The sequence below is a fragment of the Hyla sarda genome, chromosome 1 (assembly GCF_029499605.1).
Source record: "Hyla sarda isolate aHylSar1 chromosome 1, aHylSar1.hap1, whole genome shotgun sequence".
NCBI lineage: Eukaryota > Metazoa > Chordata > Amphibia > Anura > Hylidae > Hyla > Hyla sarda.
In genome coordinates, this window is record NC_079189.1 from 364,386,803 (window position 1) to 364,405,534 (window position 18,732).

Consider the following 18,732-nt stretch of genomic DNA (forward strand, 5'->3'; position numbering starts at 1 on the left):
AAAATCAAACCTATATAAGTAGGGTATCATTTTAATCATATGGACCTACAGAATAAAGATAAGGTGTCATTTTTACCGAAAAATTTACTGCGTACAAACTGAAGCCCCCAAAACTTACAAAATTGTGTTTTTTCTTCAAGTTTGTCGCACAATTATTATTTTTTAATTTTTTATTTCACCGTCCATTTTTGAGTAAAATGATTGGTGTAATTACAAAGTAGAATTGGTGGCACAAAAAAATAAGCCATGATATGGATTTTTAGGTGCAAAATTTTAAGGGTTATGACTATTTAAATGTAAGGAGGTAAAAACAAAAATGCAAAAACTGAAAAACGCTCAGTCCTTAACCCCTTAATGACCAAGGACGTACCGGTACGTCCTTGGTCCTGCTCTTCTGATATAACGCGGGGTTACACAGTAACCCCGCGTCATATCATGGCGGGCCCGGCGTCATAGTGAAGCCGGGACCCGCCTCTAATAGCGCGCAGCGCCGATCGCGGCGCCGCGCGCTATTAACCCTTTAGCCGCGCTGGTAAAAGTGAAAGTGAAAGTTCCCGGCTAGCTCAGTCGGGCTGTTCGGAACAGCTGACAGGACAGCGGGAGGGCCCCTTCCTGCCTCCTCGCTGTCCGATCGCCGAATGACTGCTCAGTGCCTGAGATCCAGGCATGAGCAGTCATCCGGCAGAATCGTTGATCACTGGTTTCTTATGAGAAACCAGTGATCAACATAGAAGATCAGTGTGTGCAGTGTTATAGGTCCCTATGGGACCTATAACACTGCAAAAAAAAACTGGAAAAAAAAAGTGAATAAAGATCATTTAACTCCTCCCCTATTAAAAGTTTGAATCACCCCCCTTTTCCAATAAAAAAAAAAACACAGTGTAAATAAAAATAAACATATGTGGTATCACCGCGTGCGGAAATGTCCGAATTATAAAAATATATCATTAATTAAACCGCTCGGTCAATGGCGTGCGCGCAAAAAAATTCCAAAGTCCAAAATAGTGCATTTTTGGTCACTTTTTATATCATTTAAAAATGAATAAAAAGTGATCAATAAGTCCTATCAATGCAAAAATGGTACCGTTAAAAACTTCAGATCACGGCGCAAAAAATGAGCACTCATACCGCCCCATACACGGAAAAATAAAAAAGTTATAGGGGTCAGAAGATGACAATTTTAAACGTATTAATTTTCCTGCATGTAGTTATGATTTTTTCCAGAAGTCCGACAAAATCAAACCTATATAAGTAGGGTATCATTTTAATCGTATGGACCTACAGAATACATATCAGGTGTCATTTTTACCGAAAAATGTACTACGTAGAAACGGAAGCCCCCAAAAGTTACAAAACAGCGTTTTTTTTTTTCAATTTTGTCGCACATTGATTTTTTTTCCCGCTTCACCATAGATTTTTGGCCAAAATGACTGACGTCATTACAAAGTAGAATTGGTGGCGCAAAAAATAAGCCATCATATGGATTTTTAGGTGTAAATTTGAAAGAGTTATGATTTTTTAAAGGCAAGGAGCAAAAAACGAAAATGCAAAAACGGAAAAACCTCCGTTCCTTAAGGGGTTAATGGGTTAAAGCCAATAAAAAAAAATTTTATATGAATTTTTCTCACAGCTTTATATGATGTTGAGTAATTACAGTAGAATCTGCAAGCAGCGTATGCTAAACAGGACTTGGCATTTTGAGATAAATGTTAGATGTGCCTTTACTCTTATGGGAGTCCAAGCACCTGCAGGGTACTCTTATTGTGTAAGGAAAAGTATCCAGCTGAGCTAGAAAGAAGCATTAAAATACTTTTCCAGTGTGGAGCTGTTTATTTTTACACGTCACCTATGTTTCTTTCAAGTGTTGACATAAATAATTGAGAAAAGTTGAACATAACATACATAAGAACTGTAAATAATATAATATGCAATAATCATTCATTAAAAGTAAATAACATTCAAATCAAAATCCATGCTAATCAAATCTAGCCAGGCAGCTGATGCACTGAAAATGTGCTGCCTTTTTTGTTTGGATACTAAAATTGAGGGTACATTAACACTGGGCATTCACTGTTAATTTTGTTCCTCATTTATCTATACTGAAGATTTTCCACCCCCAAATCCTCAGAGTATCTGTACTTTGGTTCTCATTTTGGCCCTCATTTTGTTCTCATTTTGTTCTCATTTTGGCCCCCATATTTTATTTGAAATTTTATTTTTTTACCAAAACTTGGAGGGAATTAGACACAGAGAATAACTATAATGGAGAGTTTTCACCTTTTAAACCACTTCTGCAGGAATTTCTGTGACGGGAGGTGGGGGGGGGGGGGGGGGTAGGGTGTGGTGGTGCCAGGACAGGGCCAGTCTCTTACTGCTTAGCACTGCAGCCCCCAGTTTCTGAGATTAACTGGTTTTGGCAGTGACTGTCCGCTTAGTGAATCACTGCCTGCAGCAGTGTCCTGTCCAGCCGATGGTTGGCTGAGCGGACCATCTTTGCCGACACCAGTTTGTCTTGGAAGGTGAGGGCTGGAGCGCTTAACGTTAAGAAACGGACCCCGTTCTGGAGTCCTAAACACTTATGCCTTATTTTGTAGATAGGGGATACCTTTTTTTTTTTTATAACTGGATAACCCCTTTAAAGAATACTTAAGAAATGATTGTATTTTTCATTTAATGCTCCCACAGCTCTGTACCATAAAATAAACTCACAAGAGAAAATAAAAGCATGCAAAAATGATTCGGATTGATTTTGGATTGATCTCTTTTTGCAGGTAATTCTGTCTGGTATTATAGGACTAACTACATGGAAAAAGCCCATGGTTCTCCTGGTAAGTGATATATAACACTGGCAGATTTAACTAGTTAGAATTTTTTTTAATTGGTACTCCGCCATTAGACATGTTATCCCCTTTCCAAAGGGTCTGGCTGCTGGGGACCCCACGATCTACGCCGTGGCCCCCCAGTCATCCGGCACACAGAGCAAACGCCTGGCAATCACTGCTGCCACGCCCCCTCCTTTCATGTCTATGGGAGGAGGTGTGACGGCTGTGTACTACCTGTCACGCCCCCTCCCATAGATATGAGGGGACATGGCGTGATGTCACCATCACGGAAGCCCCAAGCTTCCGTGACCCTAACACCGCAGCGCTGTCATGGAGATCGTGGGGGGTCCCAGCGGCCGGGTCCCCCGTGACCCTTTGGATAGGGGATAACAGGGGCAGAGTACCCATTTAAAGATGTCTATGGAAGATCTCAGAAGAAGTAATTTAAATTATATACACACACACACACAAACTCATGCACACTCCTATCAGCAATAACATTAAGGCTGCTTTCACACTATAAAAATACCTCCGTTATAAATGCCAGCTATAAAAACCCTGGAAATCTGCCGTTAAACAGCCTTTAGAAAATCCCATTATAGTCTATGGGATTTTGGAACGGCTATTGGAAAAATCCCAAAGACTATAATGGGATTTTCTGACGGACGTTTAACGGCCGATTTCCAGGGTTTTTATAATAGGCGTTTATAACGGAGATATTTTTATAGTGTGAAAGCGGCCTAATACCAACTGTTATTGTGCAGATTACCCTTATTGACTTACAATGCATTCGTAAAGTTTTTAGACCCTTTTTACTTTTCTCACATTTTTTGTTGTGTGCTAACATAACAAAATAACAAAGTCCCCTCCCATCATTCTGCACTCAATACCACATAATAACAAAGTGAAAAAAGAATGTTAGAAATCTTTGCTAATTAATTGAAAAGGAAAGACTAAAAGCTTTGTAAGGTTGGATGGGGACTGTCGGTGGAAGCCATTATCAGGTCTCTCCAGGGATGTTCGATGGGGTTAATGTCAGGGCTCTGGCTGGGCCACTCAAGGACATTCACAGGAGTGTCCCTAATCCACCCATGTGTTTTCTAGCCTTTGCACCATACAGCTTTTCCTAAACCTTTACCAGTCTTCCTGTCCCCCACTGCATGTTACTGCCTCCACCATGCTTCACTGTATTCATGGTATTGGGCAAGTGATGAGTAGGGCCTTGTTTCCTCCAGATATAATGCTTAGAATTGATGACAAAAAGTTCAATCTTGGTTTTATTAAAGCAGAGAATCTTGTTTCCCACAGTCTGATGGTCCTTTAGGTTCTTTTTTGCAAACTGCTGGCATTCTTTTATGTGTTTTTACTGAGGACAGGCTTCTTTTTGACCACCCTGCCATAAAGCAGTTATGGTTGTTCTTAGTGCTGGGCGTATACCGGTTCATACCGAATACCGACATTTTTGTGCTGCGCGATCTGATTTTTTCCCATACCGCAATACCGGTTGGGTCCCTCCCGCTCGGCAATGAATGAATTATCAGCCCAGCGCTGCGCTGTCCCCACATCGTGCCGCCGGCACTGACACTATACTGTACGCTGTATCCCTATGCCCGGGCTGCAAAAGATAAACAAAATAAACTTTAACTCACCTTCCCCGTCGGTCCGAACCTGCTTCCTGGGAATGTGAACGTCTGAGTGCCGTTCAGCCTATCACCGGCTGCAGCAATGTTCCGCCTCGGCCGGTGATAGGCTGAGCCCACTGTCATGTAAGAAGCTGGCTTCTTACATGACAGTACGCTCAACCTATCACCGGCCGAGGCGGAACATCACTGCGGCCGGTGATAGTCTGACGGCTCTCCGACGTTCACGTCCTCAGGAAGAGCGTGAGGCCGGTACCGGACCAATGGGGGAAGGTGAGTTAAAGTTTATTTTGTTTATCTTTTGCAGCCCAGGCATAGGGATACAGCGTACAGTATAGAGTGTCAGCGCTGGCGGCCTGCAACAAACACGAGGGTGAGGGAGGCAGCTCTTGCTGGTGACATGAGTAGTACCCCGATGGGGACAGCGCAGCGCTGGGCTGATAATTAATTTGGGGGGGGGGGGGAGTGAGAAGCAGAACAGCGCTCGAGAAATACCGTTATTTACCGTGGAACCACCATAAGTTACAAAAATACCGTGATACACACATTTGGTCATACCGCCCAGCTCTAGTTGACCTTCTTGAAATTTCTCCCATCTGCACACAGGATCTTTGGAACTCAACCAGGCAGACCATTGGATTCCTGGTCATTTCCCTTACCAAGGTCCTTATCCACTGATTACTTAGTTTGGTGAGGCAACCAGCTCTAGGAGTCCTGTTTTTCCACACATGTTCCATTTAAGAATAATAGAAGCCACTGTACTCTTGGGAACTTTCCATGCAGAAATTTTTTTTGTACCCTTCTCCAGATCTGTGCCTCCACAAAATCCTGTCTCTGTGCTCTTCAGGAAGTTATTTCCCCCTTATGGCTTGATTTTGCTCTGACATACATGGTCATCTATGAGACCTTATATAGACAGGGGTGTGTCTTTACAAATCACGTCCAATCAATGGAATTTACCACAGGTGACTCCAATCAAGGTGTAGAAACATCTCAGAGATGATCAGGAGAAATGTAAGGTCCCTGAGCTACATTTCAAGTTTAATAACAAAGGGTCTGAATACTTATGTCCATGCAGAATGATGGAGAAAAAGCATTCACATGATTATAAATAAAAGAGATTTTATTCATTTAGTAAAAAATTAATTTTTTTACTTTATTGCAGCTCTAGCATAGTTAAAACTCAGCTCCTCTCTTTTTGTTGTTGTGCACTTAGTTATGCATTGTTGTGCCATGAATTTTCCCAGCAGAATGTAGTGTTTTCCATTGTTACGTCTTTGTTTGTCTTTGTAATTGCGATCTATTGTGAACATGACATGACTTTAAACAACCTTCCTTATTTTTGATTTTTTTTCTTGATAAAGTGTTCTGATATGTGTCCTGACAGCATATTGTGACTAAGGCTAAGTTTCCACTTGGTTTTTTCTCTGGCAGTTTTTGGAATACTGCCACTGCAGTTTTTGAGCCAAAGTCAGAAGTGGATCCATAAGGAATGGGAAATATAAAGGAAGGACTTATACTTCTCCTCCCTTATGGATCCACTTCTGACTTTGGCTCAAAAACTGCAGTGGCAGTATTCCAAAAACTGCCAGAGGAAAAACCAAGTGGAAACTTAGCCTAACTCTGCTATATGTCTTATACTATTCAAGCCACACACATGCCTCCTCTTTAGAACGTTGTTTACCCACCAGGATGATTTTGAAATAGAAGTAATTTACAAATATGTTTAGCTTTCTGGCACCAATTAATTTAAAAAGAATCTGTTTTCCAGCGGAGTACTCCTTTAATGCAACAATAAAGGCATGTTCACATGACAAGAATCTGTGCGGAAAATTGTGCCTTAAAATCTGTCAGGAATCTGTAGCTGTGGATTTACGTGTGGGTTTTGAGGCAGATTTTAAAATTTTAAAAAGCTATTTTAAAAATTGGAAAATCCATGCAGAAGCATGCAAAAAAAATCATGTCACTTGTTAAAAATCCACAATATGCTTTTTAAAAAACCATGCAGATTTATGAGCATGAAGTGGAACTTCCCATTAAACTCAACGGGAGATAGTTATACCTGCAGAACGGTACAGAGTTTGAAGCAGAAATCAACATAAATTCTGAGTCAAAATGGCCTAAACATAAAAAAAATTATCTCCTCTTTGATCTGTTTTTTTTTTTTTTTCTTAAAAGAAAAACCAAACTATTCATTAATAAAAGAGCATGATGTCCTATCTATAGTTCACATCTAATGGTGAACGTGTCTCCAGTTTGATGATTCAGAAGGCTTCCCGTGTGAGGGGCTTCCGCCACCTATCTCCCCATAAGGAAGTGTGGTCACCTGTACTATAGGGAATTCATGCATAAAATATACACTGCAGCTTGGTGATCACAGTGTTTCGAGACTTCAGATAACACATGGGTCTAGACTAAGTCCAAGACCCGTGCGTCTGTGATGTGCTCAGATACAGTGGGGCAAAAAAGTATTTAGTCAGCCACCAAGTGTGCAAGTTCTCCCACTTAAAAAGATGAGAGATACCTGTAATTCATCATAGGTATACCTCAACTATGAGAGACATAATGAGAAAAAAAAATCCATGAAATCACATTGTCTGATTTTTAAGGAATTTATTTGCAAATTATGGTGGAAAATAAGTATTTGGTCAATAACAAAAGTTCATCTCAATACTTTGTTATATACCCTTTGTTGGCAATGACAGAGGTCAAACATTTTCTGTTAGTCTTAACAAGGTTTTCACACACTGTTGCTGGTATTTTGTCCCATTTCTCCATGCAGATGTCCTCTAGAGCAGTGATATTTTGGGGCTGTCACTGGGCAACACGGACTTTCAACTCTCTCGAAAGGTTTTCTATGGGGTTGAGATCTGGAGACTGGCTAGGCCACTCCAGGACCTTGAAATGCCTCTTACGAAGCCACTCCTTCGTTGCCCGGGTGGTGTGATTGGGATCATTGTCATGCTGAAAGACCCAGCCACGTTTCATCTTCAATGCCCTTGCTGATGGAAGGAAGTTTTCACTCAAAATCTCAAGATACATAGCCCTATTCATTCTTTCCTTTAAACGGATCAGTCGTCCTGGTCCCTTAGCAAAAAAACAGCCACAAAGCATGATGTTTCCACCCCCATGATTCACAATAAGTACTGTGTTATTTGCATGCAACACAGCATTTTATCTCCTCCAAACATGTTTTTAACAAAAAGTTCTTCTTTGGTTTCATCTAACCATAGGCCATTCTCCCAATCCTCTTCTGGATCATCCAAATGCTCTCTAGCAAACTTCAGGCATGCAGGTGGACACGTCTGGGACTGCATGATTTGAGTCCCTGGCAGCGTAATGTGTTACTGATGGTAGCCTTTGTTTCTTGGGTCCCAGCTCACTGCAGGTCATTCATTAAGTCCACCCCCTGTGGGGTTCTGGGATTTTTGCTCACCGTTCTTGTGATCATTTTGACACCAGGGGTTGAGATTTTGTGTGGAGCCCCAGATCGAGGGAGATTATCAGTGGTCTTGTATGTCTTCCATTTTCTAATAATTGCTCCCACAGTTGATTTCTTCACACCAAGCTGCTCACCTATTGCAGATTCAGTCTTCCCTGCCTGGCGCAGGTCTACAATTTTGTTTCTGGTGTCCTTCGACAGCTCCTTGGTCTTGGCCATAGTGGAGTTTGGAGAGTGTGTGAGGTTGTGCACAGGTGTCTTTTATACTGATAACAAGTTCAAACAGGTGCCATTAATACAGGTAACAAGTGGAAAACAGAGGAGATTCTTAAAGAAGTTACAGGTCTGTGAGAGCCAGAAATCTTGCTTGTTTGTAGGTGACCAAATACTTCTTTTCTACCATAATTTGCAAATACATTTTTTAAAAATCAGACAATGTGATTTTATGGATTTTTTTCCTCATTCTGTCTCTCATAGTTGAGGTATACCTATTATGAAAATTACAGGCCTCTCTCACCTTTTTAAGTAGGAGAACTTGAACAATTGGTGGCTGACTAAATACTTTTTTGCCCCACTGTATACTCTGCTTCAACCTCCTAGAAGTAGAACCTAAATATTGAATTTTGCAAGTCATACATGCAATTTACTATGTGTTTAAACATTTTTAAGGTAATTCAAAAATAAGTTAAATGTATAGCTGCCACTGGGTCCCTGCCACACTAGCAGGACGTTTCTATGTAACGACTGAACCGGGCAATGTGGTGGAAGAATGGGATTCTCAAAAGTGTTGGTTGATCTTTCATCCCACTAGGCCAATGAGGGTGAGACTGACACTTCTTAGAATCCATTTCTCCGCCACATCGCCTGATGTGGTCGTTACATTGACGATGTCCTGGTGGTGTCGTGGAGACCCAGTGACAGTTTTTTATTGGATTCATTTTTTAAATACCTTCAATAATAATTCAGATAACCTAATTTTCTACTTTTAACTCAAATGCCACAGATGTTCTTCTTCTGGATGTTCATTTTATTTCTGATTCAGTCACAGAGAATATACAATCAAAGCTATACAGAATGGCCATCTCTGGCAACTTTATAATCCATGCTGATAGTGGCCATGGGGCTCATATTATCAAAAATCTCCCCAATTTATAAGCGTGAGGCGCTCATGTTCCTCAGAAGAGCTTCTCGATTTGGAATGTAAAATTATTAGAATGAGATTATCCAACAGAGAGGTTATAAACATCATTTGATATCGAGACCAGAGGATATAATGAGTACTAAACAAAGATCTGAGAATTTAAACACTGGTAGAAAGGAGAAAGCAAAGGGATCTGTCATTGGAAAAAATAATAACACTCTGGTTGTCTTCTCGACTGTATATTCAAAAACTTTTCACAAATTATAATGAATAACTTGTATATACTGAGAAATGTAACCAAACACAATTGCACCATTGGGTATAGAATAGATCTCTGTGATATGTATCAAGGCGGTTAAAGGGTGAACAGGTTATGATGAAGAGGGGGTGTGACTAATGTTATTTACTTATTTATTCGGAGCAAGGTGTTTTGTAATTTAGGCCTAAGCAAAGGTTCATTCTGAAACGCGTCGGTCATTTTGTATGTATTTTATTGTTCACCCTGTAATTTTAAATGGCAGACTAAAGCTTTTATGTTTTAAAAGAAGCTGTGAATCCGCTCCTCTGGAGTTTTTCTTGTTTCTATTGCAAGTCTCAATGTTCTTCCACCACATTACTCTTAGCAATGATACCCAATTGACCCCATTAATTGACCCCAGAGTTCCACCATGATTTCTATTGTTTTGATGGCAAGAACTATGCACTGCATGTACACATAGCCTCTGAAATATATAAAATATTTGTAGGTTGTTTTTCTTCTTCTTCTAGGTAAACCTGTTTGTCATGCTGTCGGTAGTATGCGTATTACTGAACCTGGCTGGTTTCATATTAGGATGCCAAGGTGCTCAATTTGTGTCTAGTGTTCCCAGCTGTCATTTGGTAAGTATTTTATATTATGTGTTCCTGAACATTTTAAGATCCAATAGTCTACCATATTCAGTAATCAAGCTATATTCCCAACTGTATACATCTAATTTAAGGAGGACCTCAATTTCTTAAATATTCAAATTAATCTGTATATTAGTGATTTTAAGATATCTGGCTATGAGACTTTATATTCTGGGTAATCCTGTAAATCTGGGACCAGTTTATCCATTCGTGAAGGCACCATTGAAAATACTAACACTTCAATAGAGGCAAATATACCGGCACATCACAGGTATACCGCACCAAGGAAAAAAGCGCAGGAGTGTGGATAGGACCGTAGCGGATCATGCTAGTGGTGCTTAGCACAACAGACTGGCAAGTCTTGAATGATGTGAATAGAGATATATATAGATAGATGGCACTCACCACTCGAGAACAGTCTTTCTTTTTTACTTCGGTGTACAACAAGTACAAGCAAGGACTGCTGGACAGACCGGGGGCGATAGCTGGGACAGCTATCATTTCGTGTGAGTTAACACAAGCGTCTGGTTGACAGCAGGACTGCTGTTGCTAGTTTTACAATGTGAAATGGGCTGGAAACAGTCACTCTATTCACTGCATAATGTTATCAATATGTGGCACTGGAAAACCTCTTAAAGGGGTTATCCAGGAAAAAACTTTTTTTTTTTTTATATATATCAACTGGCTTCAGAAAGTTAAACAGATTTGTAAATTACTTCTATTATAAAATCTTAATCCTTTCAGTACTTATGAGCTTCTAAAGTTAAGGTTGTTATTTTCTGTCTAAGTGCTCTGACGACACGTGTCTCGGGAACCGCCATGTTTGGAAGAGGTTTGCTATGGGGATTTGCTTCTTAACTGGGTGGTTCCTGAGACACGTGTCATCAGAGAGCACTTAGACAGAAAAGAACAACCTTAACTTCAGAAGCTCATAAGTACTGAAAGGATTAAGATTTTTTAATAGAAGTAATTTACAAATCTGGAAAAAATGTGTGTTTATTATATTTATATATATATATATATATATATATATATATATATATATATATATATATATTTATATATTAATATTGTCACCTGCCCACATATATCCTGCCCGTGCCACATGGCTACAACTCCCAGCATGCCCTTACAGCTAGGACATGCTGGGAGATGTAGTTGTGCAGTGCAGGCGGGTGACAAGGAAACCAGGGAAACAGGCGGCATTGTGCTCCGCTCCCTGGTTTCTCAGTGGGGAAAATGAGGTTACGGCACTGTAACTTCATATTTCCTGCTCCCAGGCGGTCTGGACCAATCGCAGGTCTTCCCGGGAAATATTACATTTCAGTAACACCTGCCCGCAAGCTGTTGTAGCTATAACTCCCAGCATGTCCTAGCTCGGCATGTAAGGGCATGCTGGGAGCTGTAGTTCTGCAATACCTAGCGAGCAGGCGGGTGGCTGGGGAGCAGAGCTGCGCAAAAAGGTCCACAAAAGTCGCAGTCTGACCTGGCATACACTTGCGACTTTTTAAAGGGGTTGTGCGACTTTCGCACTTGATAAATTCCCGATCACTGCAAAGTGAAAACTGAAAATTGCTTAGGGAGGGCTGATTGGTACTTTTTGCTTACCAGCACAAAAAATTACTTAAGTGCACGTGCGTCTTTTTGTGTGACTTTTGTAAGAAAAAAACAAATCTAAATCCCTTGATAAATCTCCCTCTATATTTTTGTAGGTTTTTGTTTCATCCAGAATCCAAATTACAGCAATTAGCGTTGTCAGTTGGAAACAAATGATGGTTTCCGTACTCTCTTACTGTAACTATTTTACTGATCAGCATCCTGTGATGAAACATTATATTATGTTTCTTTTCTTCTGCGGGCTGAATTGATGTCTATCTCCTGTCCATTAGCTGTTTTCCTTGTGATACCATTATGGCTAACATCAGATTTACACAAAAACTAAATCCAGTGCTTCCTGCTGTTTGCTGCTCCTTGTGAACACACATTTCAGAATTAAAGGGAACTTATGACTTTAAACTCCTAAAACTTTGTAGCTGTCGGCACAGTGTTCGTGCCTGTAGGTTTACTGTGATGCAGCATTTTCAAAATTAGCAACTTTATAGTAAGCAGTATAGAGGAGCTGCAGTCATATGTAGTCACCCTGCCTCTGCCCTACTTCCTGACACTTAGCTTTGATTGGCATCCTGAGTCCTGGGCACTCTATGCAAAGGCCAGAAATTAAGGTTTAAATCAAACCTAAGTGGCTGGGAGGAAGGTTTAGGCAGTGTGACTATATGCTGCAACACAACAAATGCCCTCAGGCACATGGGAAGGTCAACAGAATTACAACACAGAACCCCAGGGGATTCACCAATTCCTTCTTATCATGTGTCTATATTAAAATATTAACTTTATTAAATCCAATTAAAACATATGAAGTGAGTGCAAAATGATTAAAACTACAGTCTTGTTTCATTATTTACAAATTGCTTGAAATCAAAAATGGTGCATGGTAGCATTAACTGGTGGCAGGGCTATTGTATGGACATTCAATGATCGATAGTATCAGCGTATGAGTCTAGAAATATCCCCTTTTATTTATAGGGTAATATGATTGGCATACAGTGTTATAGTTCAGGGTTCCTGAATGACTCAGACGAGATATCCCACTAGCCTGTTGTGCACCACAAGCTGTTTGCCTAGCATGGCCTTAGCCACCAAACAATAAAGCTACCTATCTGCCACCTGTGAGTTTAGTTATAATTCACAGGGAGACAAAGACAATTGCTGCTAAAATCAACACTGTCCACTCCTTGGGTTCTGTGCTGTAATCATATATGCTGCTCTGCCCCCATGCTACTTACAGGGCGTGATTATTTAAAGGGGTATTCCAGGATTTTTTCTTCATCCTTTTAAGCCCATGATGCCAAGTTATAATACTAGGTAATATGCTTCTATTACCTCCATGCGCCACTTTGTCCCATTTTCATTCACAGGACCCACACCCAGAAGTGCTGCAATGCAAGTATTTTTGTTTTGTTGTTGTCTCTGACCTTTCCCATCATTCCATGTGGCCGGAGACAAATGTCATAAGTCACATGGTCTCCAGGGAGCATGGCAGTGGGTGGATGGATAGCATTACTTCCGTAAATACCTTCTAACCTGCTATCCACCCACCTACTGCACCATAGCCACTCCCCCTGGAGACCATGTGACTTATGAAAAATTATCTCTGGCCGCATAGAATGCTGGGAAAGGTTAGCGTGAAGAATAAAATAAAAATGATTGCACTTCAGTACTTCAGGGTGTTTGTCCAATTTTTATGCACAGGACCAAGTGGCACAGGGAGGTAAGAGGTGTATTACACAGTCTTATAGTTTGGCGTCATGGAAAAATCCTGGAATACCCCCTTTAAACTGCTTATTCTGAAAATAAGGTACAAGGCTCTAGGAGGGTTTCTAAGCCAAGACAGACAGGTAGCGCAGGTGACACAGATGACCACCATGACTTGCTGTTTGCTAACAGTGTGATGCAGCAAAGAAGCAGGAGCGGTAACGTTACAAAGCTCCGCCCATGTCTCAAGTCGTCCCTGAAACGGAAGAACGGGAGTACGGAACGAGGCCAGGTAAGTATGGTTGTCATCGGTGTCACCTTCACTTCCTGTCTGTACCGATGGGTTAGTGCAGGTGAAACCTATGACAGATTTCCTTTAAAGTGCACCTCCAATATTAAACAACTTTGTATATTTAATTGGTAAAGTTTGTCAGTGTAAACTTTGTATTTGTTTAACCTGTATAACATAGTTTCTGCAATATCCATCCACATAGAATTTTATATGCCATTTTATGATCATTGTCTGTTTGTTATCTTCTATGGAAAGACTCCAGCTGGTTTCTCCAGCACACTTTATCTTCTGTACGACACATCACAATATCTGGGCTCTGTCACCCACCTGCACATTCCCTGAGCATAATATAGAGCTGACAGATTCCCTTTAACATAGAAGTTGAAAAGCCAATGGCTCTCAGTCCAGGATATGCATATTCTTTTAAGTGGCTTATGGTGGGGGAAAATTAGGTTAGATAAAAGTAATTTACTAAAGGGAAGATAAGCCATAAGCCTTACAAAGTTATTTGTAAGACAGAAAATGCTAGTAATATTCACAAATATGTAAATTAATATTTAGAGTTGGAGTTATTCAGAAATTATACTCTTATTAAATACATTTTTACGTATTTATTTCTTCTATTAATGTACATCTTTGGTTTCTTTACAGAGTATTTTCCAAGTGGGAGGGGGTTTATCAAGGCTTGCATGCCAGTTCTTGCTCAAAAAGTCGAAAACTCTTTCATGGTGTAAGCATTGATAAATTTCCCCCCAAGTGTATACATTATGCTTGAAGGGGACTATTGTTACCTAATGCATTGTTTTTTTTTTTTTATAAATGCATTCATGTGTATCACTAGTGACAATAAGAACTGCAATTATACTGTTAATGATCTCATATAGTGAAACACATACAGTAAATTGAAAATGCTGTAAAGATACAACTCCTTGAACGGTCATAGGTCTCACATACACGTTTTTGGAAAAGTGATAATTGTTTTGGATAGGAGGAAAGTCATAAAGAGAACACGCAGTCTGCGAATAGGCAATAACCACACTTTCTTTAAAGAGGTACTCCATTGCTAAACATGTTATCCCCTATCCAATAATGAGGATAACATCTCTGATCGCAGGGGTCCAGCTGATGGGGACCCCCGCGATCTCTGCAGCGGCACTCCAGTCATCCGGTTCACGGAGCGAACTCCATTCTGTGCCGGATGAGTTGTGTACACAGCCGCCAAGCCCCATTCATTCATGTCTATGGGAGGAGCCGGGAGTGCTGTGTACTAGCCATCACGCCCCCTCCCACAGGCATGAATGGATGGGGCGTGGCATGACGTCACTATCATGGAATAGCCTGTCTAGGGGCGGAGTACCCCTTCAATGTAAAAAGACAGCAATGACATAAAACATTCCACTAAGTAATGAGCTTTTCTGTCTTAGAATTTCTCCATACCACACTTTCATTTCCATTCAAAGATATTCATATTTTTATTAGATATTCAAATATTAGAATTGAAAAGTTTCATTAAACAATATATTTTTAAATTGTGAACTTAGAAACCCCAAAACAAAAACATTGTAAATAGATTCAAAGTATCTGGGTCTGTAAGACTTGAAAACTATTGGAAATATGTAAGAGCACCATTTTGCCTTTCTGTATTTTATTAAAAAAGTGATCCCACAATCAAACTATCCACTTCCATAGGGTAGGGAATAACCAGCAGGTCAGTGGAGGTTCAACCACTGGAACCCCCTATGGTCACAAGAGGTGAAATGTCCCCTAGAAAAAATGGAGCCCCATATAGAATGTATGGATGAACTGCATTAATTTCAGGAACATTTCACCTCCATTCTCATGATTGAACGGATCCCAGTGGTCAGCACAGCCGAACATTTGTGTTCTCTATGGGCAGGGGTGAGCCACAAACAATAGGGTCGAGCATTACAAATCCAAAATGCCCAACATCTTTTGGCGGAGAGTTGGGAGGCTTCAATGCACCTTAGTGTTCGTAACAAGCTAAGCCTCCAGCTGCCCATCATCCAGTGAGAAGGCAGACACATCCTCCGTCTGGCTGATTTTAAAGGAGACTCTCCTCATTGGATGATGCCTAGCTAGCAGCAGTGCTCAGCGTGTTACAAATCCTTCTTGTCTGTGAGGGTGAGGTAAGTTTATATATGCCAGAGAGGTGCTGCCCTGCATTCATGTGTCAGTTGTGCTACCTCACACTAGCACTAAACCCTCCCCCCCCCCCCCCCGCACTTTGTCAGGTGCAGAATTAACATAATTTTATTTTGTTTATTTTTTATTATTTAAGTTTTGCTTTTGTGGCCATCATTGGACTAGCCCATCTCCTGTCCTGCTCCACCGGGGGGGAGCATGAGTTTAGTCGGATCTAGGACAGCACTAAATACACCATTGTTCACAAGAGCTTATAATCAATGAGGAAATAGAGGTGACACAAGAAGAGTGGGAGCAGTGCTTACAATCTATCAAAAAATAGGTTTGGTACAAGTTGATTTAGGGCCCTGCTCACAAGAGCTTACAATCTGTAGAGAAATACTGTATTGCTGATACATAAGAAATGTTATCTTAGTCACAGTTGGGTATTTGCAGGTAGAAATGGCAGAAGGCAAAATCTGTGTTTGCTGTGAAGAACCTCATGCTTCCAAGTGCTTGGAAAAAGAGAATGTCCTGAAGCTGGTCATGATCCACTCCTGTAATGCAGTTCATCTTTTACTCAAGGTAATAATAGTGCTGACTTCTATAATCTGTGCTTCATGTTCCTTTATGTTTACCTATTTTACTTTAAAAGGGTTGTACAGCTAGGACTTGGCTAAAATGGCTACCTGGCTTCCTGACCACCACACAAAGTTTGGACACCCATTTGTCGGTCATTTATGGTATATCATGTGGATATGCCATAAATTTCCATTTGGTAGTACCCCTGTAAAAAAATCTATTTGATTCCTGCAGTACTGCAACTGGCTTTTGAGGGGTATAGTATCTTGTCCGTTCCTAAATCAAATACTTGGCCTTCTGCAATGTAAATTCATCTGACCGCTACAGCTGCTCCAATTTTAAAGAGCAACACAAAATACATGTCTGTGGATGTAGAAAAAGAAAAATAACTTCGGCTAGTATACAATAGTCTTTTTATTACTATATTCTACATAAACTACTGCACATTTATACATGGGGCACTGCCACCCCCCCCCAAAAAAAAAAAAAATGTTTTAACTCAAAAACTGTATAGCATGGAAACCTATTGGTGACATATGCCATGCTATGCAAACACAGTGGCATATGTTGGTGCGTGTCAAAAAGTTCTTCCAACAAATTGGCCCTCATTTACTATTGCAAACCCGACATGGGTTGTGCGCCAGAAATTCTGTCTGTGCCAGAATTGGGGGGGAAAGAAGCAAAGCAAAAAGGGGGCGTGGATGTTGGGAAAAGGGGGTGTGATCACCAAAAAGTGGCGTGTTCCTGACATTTTCACAATAACCCAACAAATTTACTAAGGTTTCCAGATAAAATGTGGTGGATTTCAGGTGAGGAAAACCCTTCAGATCAGAACATGTGTAAAAATAGCAAAATGTAGGGAAAGTGGAAAATGTAGGGAAAACTTTGTAAATACCATGGGAAAAAAATTGTAGGGCATTAAAACCCACAAAGAAACCTACACAACACTCTTAGTAAATCAGGGCCTTTCTGTTGACAAAATGCTCAAACTGGGTTTGAAAAGAGCCAAACATTTCCTCGAAATCGCCAAAGGGGTACACCAGTATACATTTACATCATGACTATGAGAAAACATGGACCTCACATCAACACACCCGAATATGAGTTATAATCAAAGGACCTTTTAAACTGGACAAATCCTTTAAGGGCTTCATTACAGTGGTTCAAAAGAAGAAAGGGTCCCGGCACTCAGAAGCTTGTGAAATCTCAAAGGTTTTATTTATGCAACATGCATAGCATACAGGGTAGGTACGCGTTACGGCTCAATAGCCTTTGTCAACCAGTACAGGTAACTGTTAGAATGCAGCTTATATAATTACATCCGGTTCACAGGTACCACATCATTAATTACTATCATTCAAAGCACATGATGTACTGTGACGATGTAAACATAGTGAGAACAATATTGAAAGAAAAAAGTGAGAAAACAAATCATTTTTGAAAAACTTTCATAGCGGAAATTTTCGTAGAGTGCAGATTCATTTCCCGCTCTGTAAAAAAATCAGCAAATATATGCATTAACTCATGCCATTCAGGTCAACATATATCTATAATAATCGTGAAAGTTCACAATCGCGGTTCATACCGCGCGGCTCCAGAGTCCCTAAACGGTGTATCCAAAACGCTTCCTTCTGGATGAGCAATTTTTTAATATCACCCCCTCTCCGTGGTTGCACGACCTCATCAATCACTTGATAATGTAATTGAGATATGGAATGATTTTATTTCTGAAATGTGCAGGGATAGGAAGAAGAAGGTTTTGGCATCTGATACTCGATTTATGGCGATTAATGCGGTCTCCTACACGCTGGGTGGTCTCCCCAACGTATAGGAGACCGCACGGGCATTTTATTGTGTATATGACATTGCGAGATTGGCATGTGAAAAATTTGGTATTGGGGAATTTTTTCCCGGTATATGGGTGTGTAATTTGATTACCTTTGATCACATTGCTGCATTGAGCGCAGTTCAAACATGGATATGTACCGGTGTGTTGTGTTCCTAAAAAACTTTGACGACTTTTTTGTTTTCCACCGATGTCTGCTCTTATTAAGGTATCTTTGATGTTTTTAGATAGTTTGTTGCACATCAACGGTGGGGTTTTGAATTCTTCTATTTGGGGGTAAGACTTCTGAAGTATGTTCCAATAATTTTTTACAATCTTGTCTATTTTGAATGTGAGGGGATGGTATGTCCGAATAAATGGAATAATTTTAGTTTGCTTGTTACGTTTTTCTACATTATGAGGGTGGGAGGTAACGGTGGGTTGGAATACTTTTTTGGGGTAACCCCTTCTGTCCTCCAATTCTTTAAATCTCACAGCACGTAATTCGGAGTCCGTCACTATCCTCTCTATTCTTTTTTTCTGGGAGATGGGAATAGATTTTTTTCATGGAGGGGGGGTGTGCACTAGTATAATGAAGTAAGCTATTTTTATCAGTGGGCTTACGGTATAGGTCTGTATAAAGGCC

At 40.4% G+C, this 18,732-nt stretch overlaps 1 protein-coding gene across 1 annotated transcript in view; it reads left to right on the plus strand.

Annotated features, from left to right (window-relative positions):
* The window catches only part of ENTREP1 (endosomal transmembrane epsin interactor 1), a 61,991-nt gene that overhangs the window by 14,439 nt on the left and 28,820 nt on the right, over nucleotides 1-18,732 (plus strand). The window contains exons 2-4 of the mRNA XM_056523054.1: nucleotides 2,772-2,828; nucleotides 9,814-9,924; nucleotides 16,136-16,264. Of these exons, the coding sequence (XP_056379029.1) occupies nucleotides 2,772-2,828; nucleotides 9,814-9,924; nucleotides 16,136-16,264 (297 nt within the window). The remainder of the gene's footprint in view (nucleotides 1-2,771; nucleotides 2,829-9,813; nucleotides 9,925-16,135; nucleotides 16,265-18,732) is intronic.